A 16,195-nucleotide genomic window follows, 5' to 3' on the forward strand; every position below is an offset into this window, starting at 1 on the left:
AGGGCTGGGATTTCAAACTCTCTGTTCGTTATTTTGAATCCCAGTTCTCTAGCAGATCTCTTAGTTTAGCTCTTTCATCCAGCCTAACTGAGTGCATAAGGACTGAGACTCACTTCCTTACGAGAGAGATTTTTCCAAGGAAACGCTGCTCTCTGCACTCTGAAATGGTATCAGGACTTGAAGGTGGAGTTATTTTCTGTGGGTGTTTGAGTGCTCTGTTAATTTGCTACTTTGTGGTTCTTCTTCTTTTCATTCTGCTTTTTTTTAAGTAACTTGCTTTTTATTGCAGACTGCAAACCCAGTACACTTAAGCTTCCATACTCATGCTTCTTTCTGAAATGTTTTGCTTTAGTTTTTTAACTGTCGTCGTGCTGTGAACTTTGCAGATTTGTTTATGAGTGTCACGTGCTTCTGCTACATCTGCATTGTCACTGTTATGGTATTTTTTCTTTCTGTCTGTTTCTTCCACAGGAGTTTAACAAGTAATCTGCCCAATGTGAATCTACCAAATGTGAATCTCCCTAAAGTACCAAATCTACCAGTTAACATCCCACTAGGCATCCCACAAATGCCTAGCTTTTCTGCACCGTCATGGATGGCTGCTATTTATGATTCTGAGTGTGTATTCAGTTCAAATTAGATCTCATTTAAATTTAAAGTAATCTTGGCATGGATATGTATTGTTTGTTTCTGTGCATTATATAAAACTTTAAAGAGTGATACAGTTAATTAGACATTTTCTGAATGAGACACCAGTGAATTTCTGGCATATGTATTTTGAAGGGGTTTTTTGTATAAATCTTGAAAATTTGTCTTACTCCCACTGAGAGTTTGAGCAAGTATCTTGCTTTACAAAATAGCTGTTGACAATGGGACACGGTCTGAACAACATACGAACGACAGAGCTTATAATGCGACATTATGTGTCTCAGCACAGAGTTTTGTCCAAAAGAGAAGATGAACCAATTTCAATGCCAGGCAACCGATTTCTGTGGACCAGATGTAGATCTAAAAGTGAATTTTATTTAATGCAAGCTCCACATTTCCCAGATAATAATTTTTTTCTTGATTTTGATGAAACAGTTTAACAAAGAAGAACACCCTGGAACACCCTGCAATGGTTTTTATTCATGTTGGAGGAGGCCCCAGAGGGCAATTAAAGCTCCGTAGTATCATCACAGCCTGAATAATGCTGTGACCAACTAAAGAAAGATATTTTCAATGTGAACTTTAGATTATGGCCTGGAAAATCGGGCACGGTGTCAAATCAGTCAATCTGTAGGAGCCTTGTGCTCCCAGCTCCCTGTCCGAGCGTCCCAGGGTGCACGGGTGGAGCTGAGGAGGGACGTACCACAAATCCTTGGCTGAGCACAGATTAGCCAACTTCTGTTTTTATAGCAGATTTCCCTTAAAAGCCCCAGCCACCAAGCAGTGTGGAGAGTGGTACACAGTGGGCTCAACCCAAATCTCAGCATTTGAGGTAGCTCATCTCCCGAGATGTCCTAGCACAGGAACTGAGATCTTGCCAGTTCTCCACCCAGACTCCTAGAGGGTTATTTAGGGTTGGCATGGGGTGATCTCAGCCAGCGCTACACAGATGTGTTGCTTTTTTCCTACCTTCACACTTAAAAGATAAAGCTGAAGAAGCCCCCCAAAACTACCTCTGTCACTGTTACTGAAACACCCTCGATTACATCTACACCTGGAGTCCACCAGAATGCCTCTGCCATTAGCCTCGTGCAGGCTTTATTGCAGAGCAGTGGTAACGAACCAGAGTAAAACAAACACTGATGTTTGATTTTTTAAATAAATGTTAAAAACTTTTTAAATATTAGCACGGTCGTTTATGTTTCAAAGCTATACAACTCATATTCATGCTAAGATAGCTATATTAAAGGCTAGCTTAGGCAGTTGTCTGTAAAGAGTACTTGAAAGTTTTAATCTTTCTCTGTGCATGCTTTGTGGTATTGCCCTTGAAAAGATAAGAATCATGCCATGACAGAAAATTGGATAATCCCTCTGAAAACGCTTCAGCATCAATGGTATATTGCAAGCTGCCTGCGCGATTAGAGTAATTGCAGTGCTCACAAGCAAAATATTAACAGTGCATCTTGGAAATTAATATACTATATTGTTTACTTGCATGGAGCCCTAATCAAAAGTGAGAAGAAGACCAAGAATAATACTTTAAAAATTTTGCAACCAAATGGGTGTCATAATGTTGCTGTAGTAAATACCAATTATTGCATTTGTACGTATTTAATTATTTAAAACATAAATTCATGCAGTTCCAAAACTGGGTTTAGACTGTTAAAGCTTATTTATACCCAAGCACAGGTTTGAACTAGGCGAAACTCAAAACTGACAGTAGATGAACACCTGAGACTCTTGCACAAACTGGTCCCCTGGTTAAAGGAAATGCCTGATTCTTTATCTTTTCATCTCCCTGGTTTCCTTCTACTCACCCTTCCCCTCCATCAAGGACATGTTACCTGTTGCTTAGTGTCAGACACGTTTCTCCTACAACCGAGACGATTCATTCTTTATCTCGTTAACTGCGTTAGCCCAGGACCCCGCAGGACCCCTCTAGCATGTTGGGACTATGGTTCTCACCTTGCAGTAGCCGTGTATGCATTAGCTCCGGTCTCCTCTAGCATTAACTCAATGCAGCTGGCATCTGTCACAATAGAAACACCCTCCCTCATCTGTTTCTATAGATGATGTCAGCACAAGTGGTAATGCATGGTGTGTTAAATATCTTATAAATTACCGTGTTAGCATTAGTGGTATGCGAGGAGGGGGTTGAAACTCTTGAAGCTCCCTTGGTAATTGTTCTGAAAAAAAGTGAGGGAGAAGGAGAGAGGGAGAGAAAAGGGCTATGGATGCATAAATTTCTCTGCACAAACAGAGTGCAATCCAGTTCTGTATTTTTATTCTGTAAGTGGAGGTTTGAGATATAATTATACTGTGAAAAGAGCCGGTGTAGCTACACACTGCAGGACCAAAGACTTCCATCTGGACAGGGGTGTGGGTACAAGAATATATGCTTGGGAGAGAAATTCAGAGTTTTGTGACAGATCAAAGATGTTGCAAAATAAATTAAAAGAAAATGGAAATTTGTTGTCCTATAGATGCCTTTGCAAGAGGCAGATCTGTGAAAAGGTGCAGCAGTCAATCCTGCCAAAACGCCTGGATATGAGATGTCTAGTGCCCTTAGCTCAATTGACTTACCCCGATTTTTTTTCAGCCGTTCAAGAGATAAAGCGTGTCCTCGCTCACCACTTGTTAGCACTGTCCCTTTCCTGGAAACGGGGCCTCACTGGGGGGGACAAGGCAAACTCAAGATATAATTCGGAGGGGGGAGAATTGCATGAAACCCTAAATCTTAATAACTGCATACAGTCTAGTATGGCAGTTATTATGGATTGAGGATTTTCTACCACAGTTTCTGGCCTTAATTCTTAATAATCACATATGTTAATGTGGTTATTAACTAAGGCTGATTTTTACCATACACACATTCTTCCTGTTAATATGTGTAACCCATAATGTTGTCTTACTCATCTGGTCTGGAAAGTTTTGTGGGTGATGACAGCAAGGTAGATTAGGCAACTGTATGGTAAAACTCAAAATCCTGATGGTGGAGATGGCCAGCGTTGTCCTGTGTATGAAACTACTGTCTGCTCTACACCTGTTGCAGGAATGGTCTCCACATCAGGTTACAAAGAGCCTGATGCCACTTATGACTTTTGTTCTCATTTTGCCCTGCCAGCAATGGATCAGGCACCTCGGAAGATCTGTTCTGGAAACTTGATGCCCTACAGACCTTCATTCGGGATTTGCACTGGCCTGAGGAGGAGTTTGGAAAACACTTAGAGCAACGCTTGAAGCTTATGGCGAGTGACATGATTGAGTCCTGTGTGAAAAGGTACGTGCCCACGAGCGAACTAGTCATGTTTCTCATAGGAGCTCACAGGATGCAATGGTTTTTTTCTGTCTTATTATCAATGAAGCTTCACTTCAACCACCATTTATTAGTGACCCCAGCTCACCTCTGCCCAGCACAGGCATGGTGGAAAGCCGCCCTATTGCTGTGAATTGTGGACTCTCCCAAGCAAGCACTTCTCCAGTGAGAGTCTGGAGAGTGCATATTCACAATAAGGCAGTAAACCACCCGTTCTTTCAAGCTTTATGGGATGTTGCTTATTTTCAGTGCCACACATGGGGTCAAGTCTTTGTGAATGCAGTTTGGTGTTGGCGGGGTTGAGTGCTGAAGGCACAGCCCTAAGTAAGATCCCAGCACCCACCTAAAAAACACAGATCCATGAAAAAACAATCAAAAAAGTGATCCCAGAAAGGGGATATTGTGTAGCTTGGTGCACAGGCTTCACATCTGCCGTCAAATGAGAAAAGCTGTTGTAGCATCAGCCGCATTATAGGATACTGACCTGCAGATCTTCCGAACTAGAGAGGTTTCCTTAAAACACTTTTAAACATACAGGCAGCTGTCATTTGGAAAAAAAAATGTTAAGGTTAAATTTCCAACCTTTCTACAGTAATTTATGTCTATTTGGCATTAGAGGTGATGGGGCAGGAGGAAGAAATGAACTTTGCATTCCATTGTGCAGAAATTAATAGACAAAGAGACGAACCAAAGGAACAATGGGTGCCAAATACAGCTGGTGGATGCTAATATTAGCTCAATGTGTGATGTGGTTGTTCTGTACCACAATTGCCTGGCCACTCTGCAAGTGTGAGTGTGGCATTTATTGTTCGCACACTCCTCACAGTCTGGATATGCAAAGTCACTGTAGGAGAAGGCACGTTCGGTCCCCGAGATGTAGGCAGGAGAATCGCCTGCTGGAAGGCAGACAGCTCAAGGCTTGCTCCAGAATAAAACCCAGTACATTTTAAGTGCAATGAGATGGTTGTGATGTCTTTGGTATTGAGCAAGTCCCCCTTTATTGCAGCAGTTCTTCTTTGGTCCTTGGCTGGCACGAACGCTGAGCTTCAGTAGTCCTCCAGTTGTCAGACCATCCTTTAGGAGCAAAGCCTGTGCTGGAGCTCTGCTCTCTGCTCTGCCCCCGGCACCACCAGCAAAACACTTACTTTCTCTTTCTTTTTTCTTTAAATTGGAACCAAAGCACGTTTGCTACACTGGCAGTGCAGTTATAGCTGCGATGTTCTGTAGAAATCAGACCAGGTTAGCTCAGCTGAGGTAACTGGGAAAAACAAGCAAGTTTCCAGGTACTTCTGAAGAAGGGCTTGCGTGCCTGAAGGCTGGGGATTTTTTTCCCAACTGCTTCAACCTTTCCACAAATATGTTGCCCCTCTGTAAAAACCTGGCCCAGCTTGTAATGGTACGACTATATATAATGGTTCTGAACATAAGTAAGTAGGAACATGCTCATCTCTGCAAGGAGATGGAAAATCCCAGTCACTTTGGGTCCTTTCAGTAATTATCAAGATTCTAGTCCCCGAGTCCAGGCTAAATCTGGCACTGGTAATTAAATCAGTTCAAATGCCACTGCTGATGTAAACCAATATGCTGCCTTCCCTATTTATATCACCTGCAAACAGGGCCTGGCTAAGGTTTCTTTAGCAATTTCAGTTTGACACAACATTTTTCTTCGCGTCTGTCTCTGAACTGTTGAATACCATGGAGGAGCCACCCCGCCTTCCGCACTTGGTTGTATTTCGGTGCTGTCAGGAAAGCAGCCCTTGCAAGGAAGGCCTGTTTCACTAATAAATCCGGGCAGGAGGACCTGTGTACCAGCTCAGATCTCATCCCAAGAACGAGAGTTTCACATCTGTAAATGAGTTTTCATTTGCATAACCCTTGGGGGATCTTTCAAGATCAGAGTTATTCCTGAGCTGCAGCTGATATTATTTGTTATTTCTAAATTGAAGCTCCTATGTTAATTTGTTGGCAGATTCTGTCTGATGTGATAATTGTTCTGTGTTAGGTTAGATTAGTGGAGTACCTCAGGAATCTGCAGAGGGGCTCCAAAGCGAGGCAAGGCAATGCCCACCATACTGCAGAGTATTCCCCATGTTAGAGTCACAGATGCCTTGGCATTTTAAAATACCACACGGGATCAAATCCTGTAGTCTTTGGCCCAACAAAGCTCTTGGTGTAACAAGGTTTGTAACTGCCAGGGATGTCAAGTTTGAGCTCAGTGAAACCTCTGGAGAGCAGTGAGGTGCGGGCTCGTGCGATGCATGTGCGTGTGTTCCTATGTGCACGGCTGCGCCCGGGCACATGTTGCAGACATATTCTGGTGAGTATATATGCTTCAGGGAAACTGCTTCGATGAACTTATGAGACAATTAGGACCTTTCAGCAAGCAAAGAAAATCATGTAGACCTAAAAATGCAATGATCTGGCAATGTCTTTTCAGTCAAGCGATGAATAAGCTTCTGTTATTTGTAGCTGATATCATGGAGCAATAGGAGCTTCCTTTAATGCGTCAGGCTTGCTATTTGTCTGTGGTTATAAATCAGCTAATGCAACCAAATTATAGGTGTACATTGACACTGCTGTTTGTAACATCATCACACTGTTTATCAAGCATGAGAATGTCATAGTTTCCCTGAAACCGTTGCACACTTTATAAATAGTGTGCATTCTGGAAAGTGGGTTTCTTTTTAAACTGGAAAATCATTTTTAGTAAAAGCACATTTGTAACAATTGCGCTATAACACTCCCAGCAGCATTCGGCTTTCTGGTTTGTTGAACTCTTCTTGGTATTGTTTCATGTTATTATTAGCTTCAGTATGCTAAAAAGCAACTGAAACGTCTTTTTCTCTTTTCCTTCACAGAACCAGGATTGCATTTGAAGTAAAGCTGCAGAAAACCAGCCGATCAACAGATTTCCGAGTCCCTCAATCAATATGCACCATGTTTAATGTCATGGTGGATGCCAAAGCTCAGTCGACAAAGCTTTGCAGTATGGAAATGGGCCAAGAGGTAAAAATGCAGGTTCTTCCCTTCACAGCTTTTAAAGGCAATGTCATGAAATTGGCTATCTTCTGTTGTGCTAGTTTCGGAGGTGTTATATCAGTTGTGGATTTAGCCTTCCATATAGTACGCAGATGAATATGCAGGGGGTCGCTCTCAAATAAATCTAATGAATATAAACATTCACAATCCCTGTCACTTAGGATTGACTTTTTGCAAGAACTGTGGGGTGCATGAGGTATCTCTTAAGCTTCTTGATGCATGATGACCTATATATTGAGTTATTAACTGCACCTTGGAGCCAGGTGTTGGCAACACGCTGTCTGTGTATGACTATTTTCTGTAGACAAACATAAGGAAAACGGAAGTGCCAAGTTGTTGCTGTGATGCTTGTAAGGAAAAAAAAAAACAAAAACAAAACACCAAAATAGATAACTTCCAAAAGTAGATTGAAATTCCAGCTGCTGTGACTTCCTTGAGTACTGGCTATAATCAGCAAGCTTGATGATCCTGGATTTCCAGGTTCTTAATGACTCAAGTTGCTAAACAACAAACCTGTTTTAATTAATTGCTGATCTATTGTTTTCTTCTGAAGCCATAATTGCAGGTTGAAGTTTCTGAGAATTTATCTATGAATTAGAAAGACATGGTAAATTGGACTAGATTAAATGCATCATAATAATAATTTTGCTACAGTGGCTTCAAGCCAAATTAAATATTCCTATACTAGTCTAGAACAAATTCACAAGTACTGTTTGGCTGTCCTCTCCTGCTGCTTGTCAGCATTTCCTAGATAAGGCCTTTTTCTACAACTTTCCATGGTCAGATTTTGCAGTGAATCATTGCAAGTTGTTTTGTTTTCTTTTTCATTGTTTACCTCACCCTGTTCTTCTGCAAGGACTTGCTCCAAAGGCCACTGGATGCAGCAAGGGTCCTTTCCCTGATGTCAGTGGTGTATGGATCAGACCCAGCTGTTCTTTTTATTTTTCTTATACGTTTCAGTTATGACATTTTATTTGTGACAGTCACCTTGCAAGAGAGGTTTCAAACGGCTCATCATCAGCATCTTCCTTTGTCCTCCAGGTCAGCTGAGGCAGATCTTGAGTGGGCTTTTGTTGTCCGAGCCTGGACATGAACTTCTCTACCATTTTCTGTTCCATATTTATACCAATGTATCTCCCCAAATGCCTCAGCCCGCAGCTGCTGCAACATCTGCCCTGGCAGTGCCCCGTCAGCCAGGAAAGGCCATGGTTGCAATGCTCCCCACTGCAAACCAGGATCAAACCCTTGTGCATTATACTAGCACAGTCCCTGGGGACAGGGACATTTTGGAGATCAAGCAGGCTCCGATATCCTGACAGAGCAAGCTCATTGCATTCATAAAGCTGTCAGGTTAAGTATTCAGATGGCACAAGACTGGTAACATCAGCTGCACCTGGATATAGTGCGGCCAGGCACTCGCTGCATCTTTCCATGCTAACCTGTGATGCTCTGTGCTTGCCACAGTTTCCTCCAAATTTTGAGCATCAGTCAGGTTGCACATTCGGCCTGAGTCAAATTGCAAGCGAGCGGGGAGCGGGCGGCAGCGCGGTTGTTTCTCCGCTGTTCTCAGCAGCTGCGGGGATTAGCTCTGCAAATCTGCCTGTGCCGCCTCAAGAAGGTGTTTGGTACGGCAGCTCGGAGACAGCCTAACTCCTGTGGCAAGCAGCAGTTGCTGGGGCATGAGGTTTTTAACAGATAGCTGAACTAATAGACCTGTAAAGCAGATGTAAATTATCGGTGTATAAGTTACCGCTTAGGGCTGCAGAATTTTATACACCCTCCGTTTTTCTTTTCTTCCTTTTAATGAGTGTTGCTACCTCCCCCTCCATTTGCTCATGCCACTCCGTATTTCAGCTACCTCCATCTCCTCTTCTTGAAGCTGTCTAAACCTGTGCGCTGAGATGGTCATGCTGGGGGGTAAAGGGGAAGATACAGATCTGTCGTTACAGCCCGTGAGGGGAGGACAAAATGCCACCCCGCCTCTTCCAGTCCCTGGTGGAAATGATGAGACAGTCAGATAGACAGCAGAGGGATGAGAAACCGGGTTTCGAGCCTGTGTCTTCCTCCGTAATTCGGGGAGCTGGGTCTGTGCATCCTTGAGTCCCTCTGTCCCCCCGTCCCCGGTGCGTGGCCGCCTGCAGCCCCGCTGGGGAGGGATGGACAGGGAGGGAGGGACAGACGCTCCTCACTGACGGGACTCTCCCTCAGTGCCGCAGCCATCGTGTGGCTCCTAAAATGCATGGTCCCTTCAGACAGTTCAAAAGCAGCAAAAAGGGGTCAAATTTCCCACCACGGTGCTCGGGCAGGGGCGTTTGCCCAGACCTAGCTGGAGAAGACATTTTGATTAGAAACAAACCACTGATTTTTCTGACGGTCCAAGCTGTACGTGAGCAGAGACTCTCTCGGCACGTTATTTGACCTCGCTCCTGCGGTTTCCCTCCCACCCCAATGGCCTTCCCTTTAAGACTACCTTCAGTTACACTCACTTTAACAGATACTTGAATGCATTTTGCGAGCATTACCCTGTGAAACAAACACCCATCATTTCATTTCCATTTCCTTGTCTCTAAAGGCAGCTGTTAAAACATTTGGTAAACATACTTTACCATCTTAAATATTTATTTTTCCTCTGAATTTTTAATACATCTAAGGGGATAAATGTATGTATTAAATGTTTCTCAGTTGGTCTAGTATGTTTCTATTTAATATCTAAGGTCAGATGGTCCTTAGAGAAATACAACGTACACACAATCTGTTACATGACAAGGCAAGATACTCATCACATAAAGTCAAGTTGAATCATTGTAGTGCACTGATTATGGATTGTAATAATTGAGCTAATAGAAAGCTGTGATGAACTCGATCGAAAGCAGGGGCTACGCTGGGTAAAGCAAACTAGTTATGTGATCTTTAACCTTGGGCGTTTTCACAAGAAATGTAGAAGGAGCTGTTGGAAAGGAGCTGTTTCACGAGCCAGGCGTCTGTGAAAGCAGCACCAGGCAGTCGTTTTCCAAACCGCCGCCTTCTCCGACCCTGTCCTGGACGGGGCTTGGTCTTCCCAAGGTGGAGCTGGGGCTGCAGTGCGGGCTGCGCCGGGTGCACATCGCTGCGGCTGCCCGGGGCAGGGCCCGTGGCCTCACGGGCCCTATTCTGCACTGTCGCTGGCCGTGGCACGGGGTCCGAGTCTGCCCCAGGGATTGCGGCCGCAATGGGAACGAGCAGTCGGAGTCCTACCAACACCGCCTTGGTGCGTGCACAGGGTCCTCTGCTGCTCTCAGAGCCGCGGTTTTATTCCATCAGGGCTCGTATTTGCTTTTTAAACAAGCTTTTAATTGAAAATGCATTGGTCAGTGCATTTCACAGTGTATTGTTTTGCACGTAGCTAGCCATTTTTGAGTTAAAACTCATGATTTACCCAATGAAAGCAGTTAGCTAAATCCTTGGTTGCGAGGTCTTCCACGCACACAGAAAATGCAGCAGCAGAAGGAAAATGTCACGGGGAAGACACCCCCGGTATATGCACAAACCCTTCGTCTCCCTTAGGAGGTCCTGGCTGTGTATGCCAAGGACGTCGGCAGCTCCTACCCATGCCCAGCTGTTACAGGTCCCCGTCACCCCACAGCTACATCTCCAGCTGTGCTGGGAACGGCCAGGTCAACCCTGCGAGCTGATAAGGGCTAACTGCGTTAAACAGATTAATCATAACTGTGATCCCCGTAAGGGACTCGTATATGTCTTGACCTGCAAAGCAGGACATGGCGATGGGAACTGCAAATGCAAATATCACTTGCTTGTTGGTATATGTTTTTTCCTCTGAGCGGGCCTGGCAGATCGCAGCCTGTGGCATGGCAGTGCCAGCCTGTCCTCCCACGTGGGTGAGGCTCTGAGCGGCCCCAGCCAGGTCTTCGGTGCTGCACCATGCACCCCTGCCCTGCCTGCCCTGCCTGCCCTGCCTGCAGCAGGGCTCGCCCTTCGGGTACATCCCGGTGAAGGGTGTGCAGCTGCGCCGATGCTGAACCCTGCCTGTCGACAGCCGGTTGCCTTCCTCTTCGGAGCGAAATAAAACCACAAGAGGCTGTCAGCAGTTAGGTGCAATCCCGTCCCTTCCCTCTGTTTTACTGCCTGCAAAGACTACAGGTAGCGATCTCTGATATTTCAGTGAAAGGAGGTTTTGATCACGTTTCATTTTCCGTTGCTTATTGTTTCTGTGCATGATGCTGCTGTTCTCATATGTCCCTTTTTTTAAAAGATTTTGGTTTATTTGTTTATCTTCATATGTTCTTTTTCCTGTCTTTTGCACTTTCCTCTTTATTTCTGTCCCCAACCATCTGAAAAGTTTGCTAAAGAGTGGGTAAGTGTGTCCTACTTTTATTTTCTTTTTTCCAAATTCCTGTATTAATGTTACTGCCATAGAAAAAAATCCCCTAACTGTATAGCAGTTCAGAGACTACTGAACAGACACTGAGACCAACATCTAGCATTTGTAAAGCCCTCGCAGTCTTCCTTCCCAAAGTCTGATTAGTATTTAAAGCAGATTTGTCTCTTAGAATGTGATTTGATGTTAACATTTTAAAACAATATTAATGCCAAGTGGTAATGAATATAGTGACTAGCACCAGTGCTTGAAATGTTTGACTGAAAAATCAAATGTTTTGTGTTGGAAAGCAGTCATAATCAGTATTTTCTCAGTCCATTGAAAATAAGAATATACTGTATGTTTTCACTAATTAAATCTTGTATTGGAAACAGGTCTTTTCTAAATTAGTAGAAGACTGTATTTTAGTACCTATTCTAGCCATATTGCAGCTGATTGCATCAGAGCTCCCAAGCTAAGCAAGGTTTGGCATGTGCAGAAATTGGGTTGAAGACTCAGAAATGCTGATGCTGGAGGCACTGGCGTTGGTCAGCTGGTGCTGAGCTCGTGCCGCAGGATCTGCTAACACCCAGGCTCGGGGCTGCACTGCCTGCTGGCTTTTGCATGGGACAAAAAGGCTCATCTTGGTTTGCCGGGGGTTTTTAAATCTATCTTACAGTCACTGAGCAAAGCGTTTAAACGAGTGCTTAATTTGAACCACGTGGCTGCTGAACCGTGTGTAACATGCGTTCACGTGCTTTGCTGTGGTAGATGGGAAGTGCACAGCATCATCTCCGGTGGTTCAACCCACTGCAGACCCCCCTGGTGCAGCAAATCCTCCCCATTCCCCTTCCGAGGGCGGTGTGGTTTGCGATGCCCTAGGCAAGGGCTGCCTGTTTCCCTCCAGCGGCAGGCGTAGCTCATTGTCAGGTGTGGTCCATGTGAAAAATGAACAGGATAAGGCTTGCAGAACTGCAGCAAAAGGACTTCAGGGTCTCTAGGAGCATGGGGTGCTGGTGCTCTCGGGCATGGCAAAGCCTCCCCTCCGACGTGTGCGTGTGGCTCTCGGAGCTGCGGGCACGCAGAAGAGGGCAGGGTTTGCCCATGCTTCACAAACTGATGTAAGATTCTCCTGAATTCAAGGTCTCTCCTGTAAGTGTAAGTAATCACTGGCCACTATAGTGGAGCACAGGGTAGTAAGCTGCATATTTCTTTGGTTTAATACTACTGCATATTGTGGTTTACCGAGGGAAGAGGCTGACAACCATAGAGCTCTTGCCTGTGATCAGTGCTAATATTTTACTCCCCCTCTCCTTTTATTTTTCTTTAGCACCAGTACCATTCAAAAATAGATGAACTAATTGAGGAAACCGTCAAAGAAATGATAACACTCCTAGTGGCAAAGGTAACCTTCGGCTTCAGGTGAAGTGATTCACTGTTAACATTGCGTTTTTAATATGTGCATTTCCATTAAAATGTGACACATTAAGATGTTGAATTGGCTTCTTGTTTCTCACAGGCAAGATCATACATCTCCCAGTCCTTTCATGGTGACTCTTTGATGATTGGAACTGCGTGAGATGTAATACGCTGCTAGCAGGATTGCCATACTGGGCCAGAAGTGGTTTTAAGGAATGGGTGTTATGTTGATGGGGTAACACCCCGTGGTCAGCATCACCCCACGGCACTGAGGGTAGCTGCAGTCAGGGGGTGGCACTGCTAAAAGCTGCTGCGTAGACGTTGGGGTGGCACGGAGAGGTGGTCACCGCTCCTACGCATAAGGTTGTGCGGACAAAATAACTCGTCTTGTGCAAGATCACCATATGCTCTTCGAAGAAATTAATTTAGAGGTGACAGTAGTGGGAAATACATTCCAAAATGTCAGGTTTAATTGTTTGGAAATTGTTTTTCATCTGTTGGCTCCTCTAGCTCAGCTGCCAGCATTTCCCTTGGGTTGTTGTGTAGGTCTGGTGTGCTGCGCTAACACAGAGGGGAATTGGTACGTAGGGAGAAAGATGGTGGGGTGTGTTTTCCTCTAGTTTCAAACTTTCTGAGAACAAGTCATCCCTATTATACAGTGGAGACCTTTAAACATAATCCGCCAACATATGCCAGTTGGATTCTTCTGCAAGAATACCCAGCTAGCTGCGTGCTTGACACTGCATACTGGGAGCAAGAACCACCAGCTTCCCCGTCCGGAGGGGCTGTGCTGGCTTCCCCACGCGCTGCACCCACCTCCTGTCCCCAGCATCACCCATGACAGCGAGGGGTGATTCCCACCCGGCAAGACGTAGCACCCGAAAGGCAATGCTCCTTTCTCCCTGCTCCCCGGCCCGCTGTGCTCGGAACAGGTTGTCCGTTCCTTTGGCAATGCTGAGAGCTCCACTGACTTATTTGAAGCCGATGCTGATTTCTACACTCTTGTTCAATTATTAAAAATAATTGCAGTATTTTTTGTCTTCGTAGTTTGTCACCATTTTGGAAGGAGTCTTGGCCAAACTGTCTAGATACGATGAAGGAACTTTGTTTTCTTCTTTCCTGTCATTTACTGTAAGTACAGACAATATTTTCCTTTCTTCTTTTTTTTGTTCCCCTGAGTTGTAATGTCCTGCTCTCCCACAACTAGATCAGCTACATAATAATTCTGCCATTCTGTGATGTTTGAACACTGTAACCCCCACATGAATACCAAACCTGTATGCAGATATACAGTACATAAACACCCAAGATGCAGAGACCATCTTATTGTAGCTCAGTAAAAAGCTATCTCTAGTCATCATTCAGGCTGGTGGAGTTTATTCTGTTGAGGATGCGTATGAAGATGAAAAAAGAAAATCATTGCACTGTACACACAATTTCCCTAAATAAAGAAGCTGCTTCATTGCCACCTTGCATGACAGGTGTGTTCCTTCCGTTCTTCTGGCCATAACAGTGACCGTCTTAACAAGTAAAAAAAAAAAAAAGGGAGATCTAAGGAGTGCCTTTGCGTTTCTAAAAGAGAACAAGGTGGGGGAAATGCCATGAGGTTACGCAGCACAAGGTGCCTTTCATGACACATTTCTCTCTAACATTGCAGAACCAATCCACAGCTCATCCCATTACATATTTCCTAGAAAAGTACAGGACAAGAACAATATCCATGCAAAATTGGCCTCAGTATCCACAAGGGTTTAGCAATCTGAGCTGTATTCCAGAAGAGTGTTGTGAGAGCTTCTTAGGACAAACACATAGCAGCCAATTTTTAAAAGTCTTCTGAAAATGCATGCCAGCAAGTTTACAAGAGCATCTGTTTGCAAGCATGGCTCCTCTTAGCTCAGGTCACAGACAGGTGTGCACCCAAATGCACGTGTCTGGGCTTGCTTGGAAAGTTGCATTAACATTTTCACCCCCCAGCCCCGCTACCCGCGTGCGCAGCCTGTCCTGCACTCACTTGCTCACAGAGACTGGACAGGAGGCAGAAGGCACTGCTCTACAAACTGAGGTGGCTTTCCAAAATCTCTTTCAGGAGTTGTCTTAGCTACTTGTAATTGTCTGTTGTTTGCTACTCTTGGGCCCTTTTTGCTGAGTTTGAGGCAGTTTTGTAGGATCCGTTTGGAAATGAGGACAGTAAGGATGGATGTAGGAAAGCTCACCAGCTGAGGCAAGAAAGTCTGCTCACAGGCAGCTGTGTGCACGCAGTCTGGCAGCTTATCTAAACTGCCATGGGGTTCAAACTAAGCATCACAACTTTTCTGGTGTGCTGGAGGCACTTTGTTCTTCGGAGAAGGAGGGGAAGGGAGTGTGTCCCACTCACTGCCCCGCAGGGCAGCTCTTCTCCCAGGATAACCCCTGCACGCTTACATCCCCGGGGCTGCGCTCGCCCTGCTCGGGGGGATGCAGAGGCTGGCTTGGGGTGGATACCTTCCCTCATTCCAGTGCTGCTGAGGGTTAGGAGATGCTCGCGTGCCAGCAGCAGAGGATGTGGAGGCGGCAGCTTTTCAGGCATCGGAAGTACCAGCATCAGCCCGGGTAGACAGTGTAATGTGCAGCCTTTCCTTCTCCGTGAATCCAAGCTGTTCCTCGGCTGATGCTGCGCTGCTCCCACCACATCCTACTGTTTACGCTGCCGAGTGGTGCTCCCTGCGATTGCTGAGTGAACCCCCAGCCGTGCTTGGGCTCTGGGCACCCGTGAAGAGGCAGCACGTAGGTGCATGGGGGTCAAGCATCCTCACTCTGCTGCTCCTCGGACACTTACTGACAATTAACTGCCCCAGCAGCAGCAAAACAGTCTGTCCCGCTCCAACAGCCCCACAGCCTTTGAGCCCAGCTCCACAGCTTCAGTTTCCTGACTTTCCAGCCGGGAAGGGGTGCGCATCGAAATAGTTACTGTGCGTGGTGTGTGCACGTCCCCAGGAAGGTGCTGAGCCCAGGCCCCCAGCAAGGAGGCTGGGCGCAGTGCAGAGGGGCAGGATTGCTCCTTTCCGGGCCAGGGGCGTTCCTTGCTTTGGCCTGCTTCTTTACTGGGAGCCACTGGGCAGCACCAGCCGCAAGAGGAGGCTGAGGAGCAGCCCCGACCCCTTTGGCACTGGGCTTAGAAAGTCTCCCTTCCTAGCAATAGTAATGGGATTTTCTGTGTTTAGTCTTTGCAACGATAAATAGAGAAACTCTCTCTTGTTACAGCATGCTTGCACCACCTCCCACGTTTTCCCTGTCTGAACAAATACAACAAAGTGTGATGGTCCAAGCCGCTGAGCTCTAGAAAGCATTAGTCTCCCACCCCCTTCCACCGACTTCTTTCATCGCGTGTTTTCCAGGCGCTCTGCAAGTGACATGTAATCGGGGGTCTTGTGACAGACAGT

General features: G+C 45.5%; 1 protein-coding gene across 16 annotated transcripts in view; it reads left to right on the forward strand.

Moving 5' to 3' along the window:
- CADPS (calcium dependent secretion activator) overlaps positions 1–16,195 on the forward strand; it is a 226,025-nt gene that overhangs the window by 182,555 nt on the left and 27,275 nt on the right. For 8 of the 16 annotated variants that reach the window (XM_072875813.1, XM_072875818.1, XM_072875819.1 and 5 more), the window contains 4 exons: positions 3,773–3,928; positions 6,823–6,970; positions 12,688–12,762; positions 13,824–13,907. In XM_072875813.1, coding sequence (XP_072731914.1) covers positions 3,773–3,928; positions 6,823–6,970; positions 12,688–12,762; positions 13,824–13,907 — 463 coding nt within the window. Of the gene's footprint in view, positions 1–471; positions 619–3,772; positions 3,929–6,822; positions 6,971–11,339; positions 11,355–12,687; positions 12,763–13,823; positions 13,908–16,195 lie in introns of all 16 variants that reach the window. The other 8 variants (XM_072875811.1, XM_072875814.1, XM_072875812.1 and 5 more) reach the window with 4 other exon arrangements.

The sequence above is a fragment of the Ciconia boyciana genome, chromosome 11 (assembly GCF_034638445.1).
Source record: "Ciconia boyciana chromosome 11, ASM3463844v1, whole genome shotgun sequence".
Classification (NCBI taxonomy): Eukaryota; Metazoa; Chordata; class Aves; order Ciconiiformes; family Ciconiidae; genus Ciconia; species Ciconia boyciana.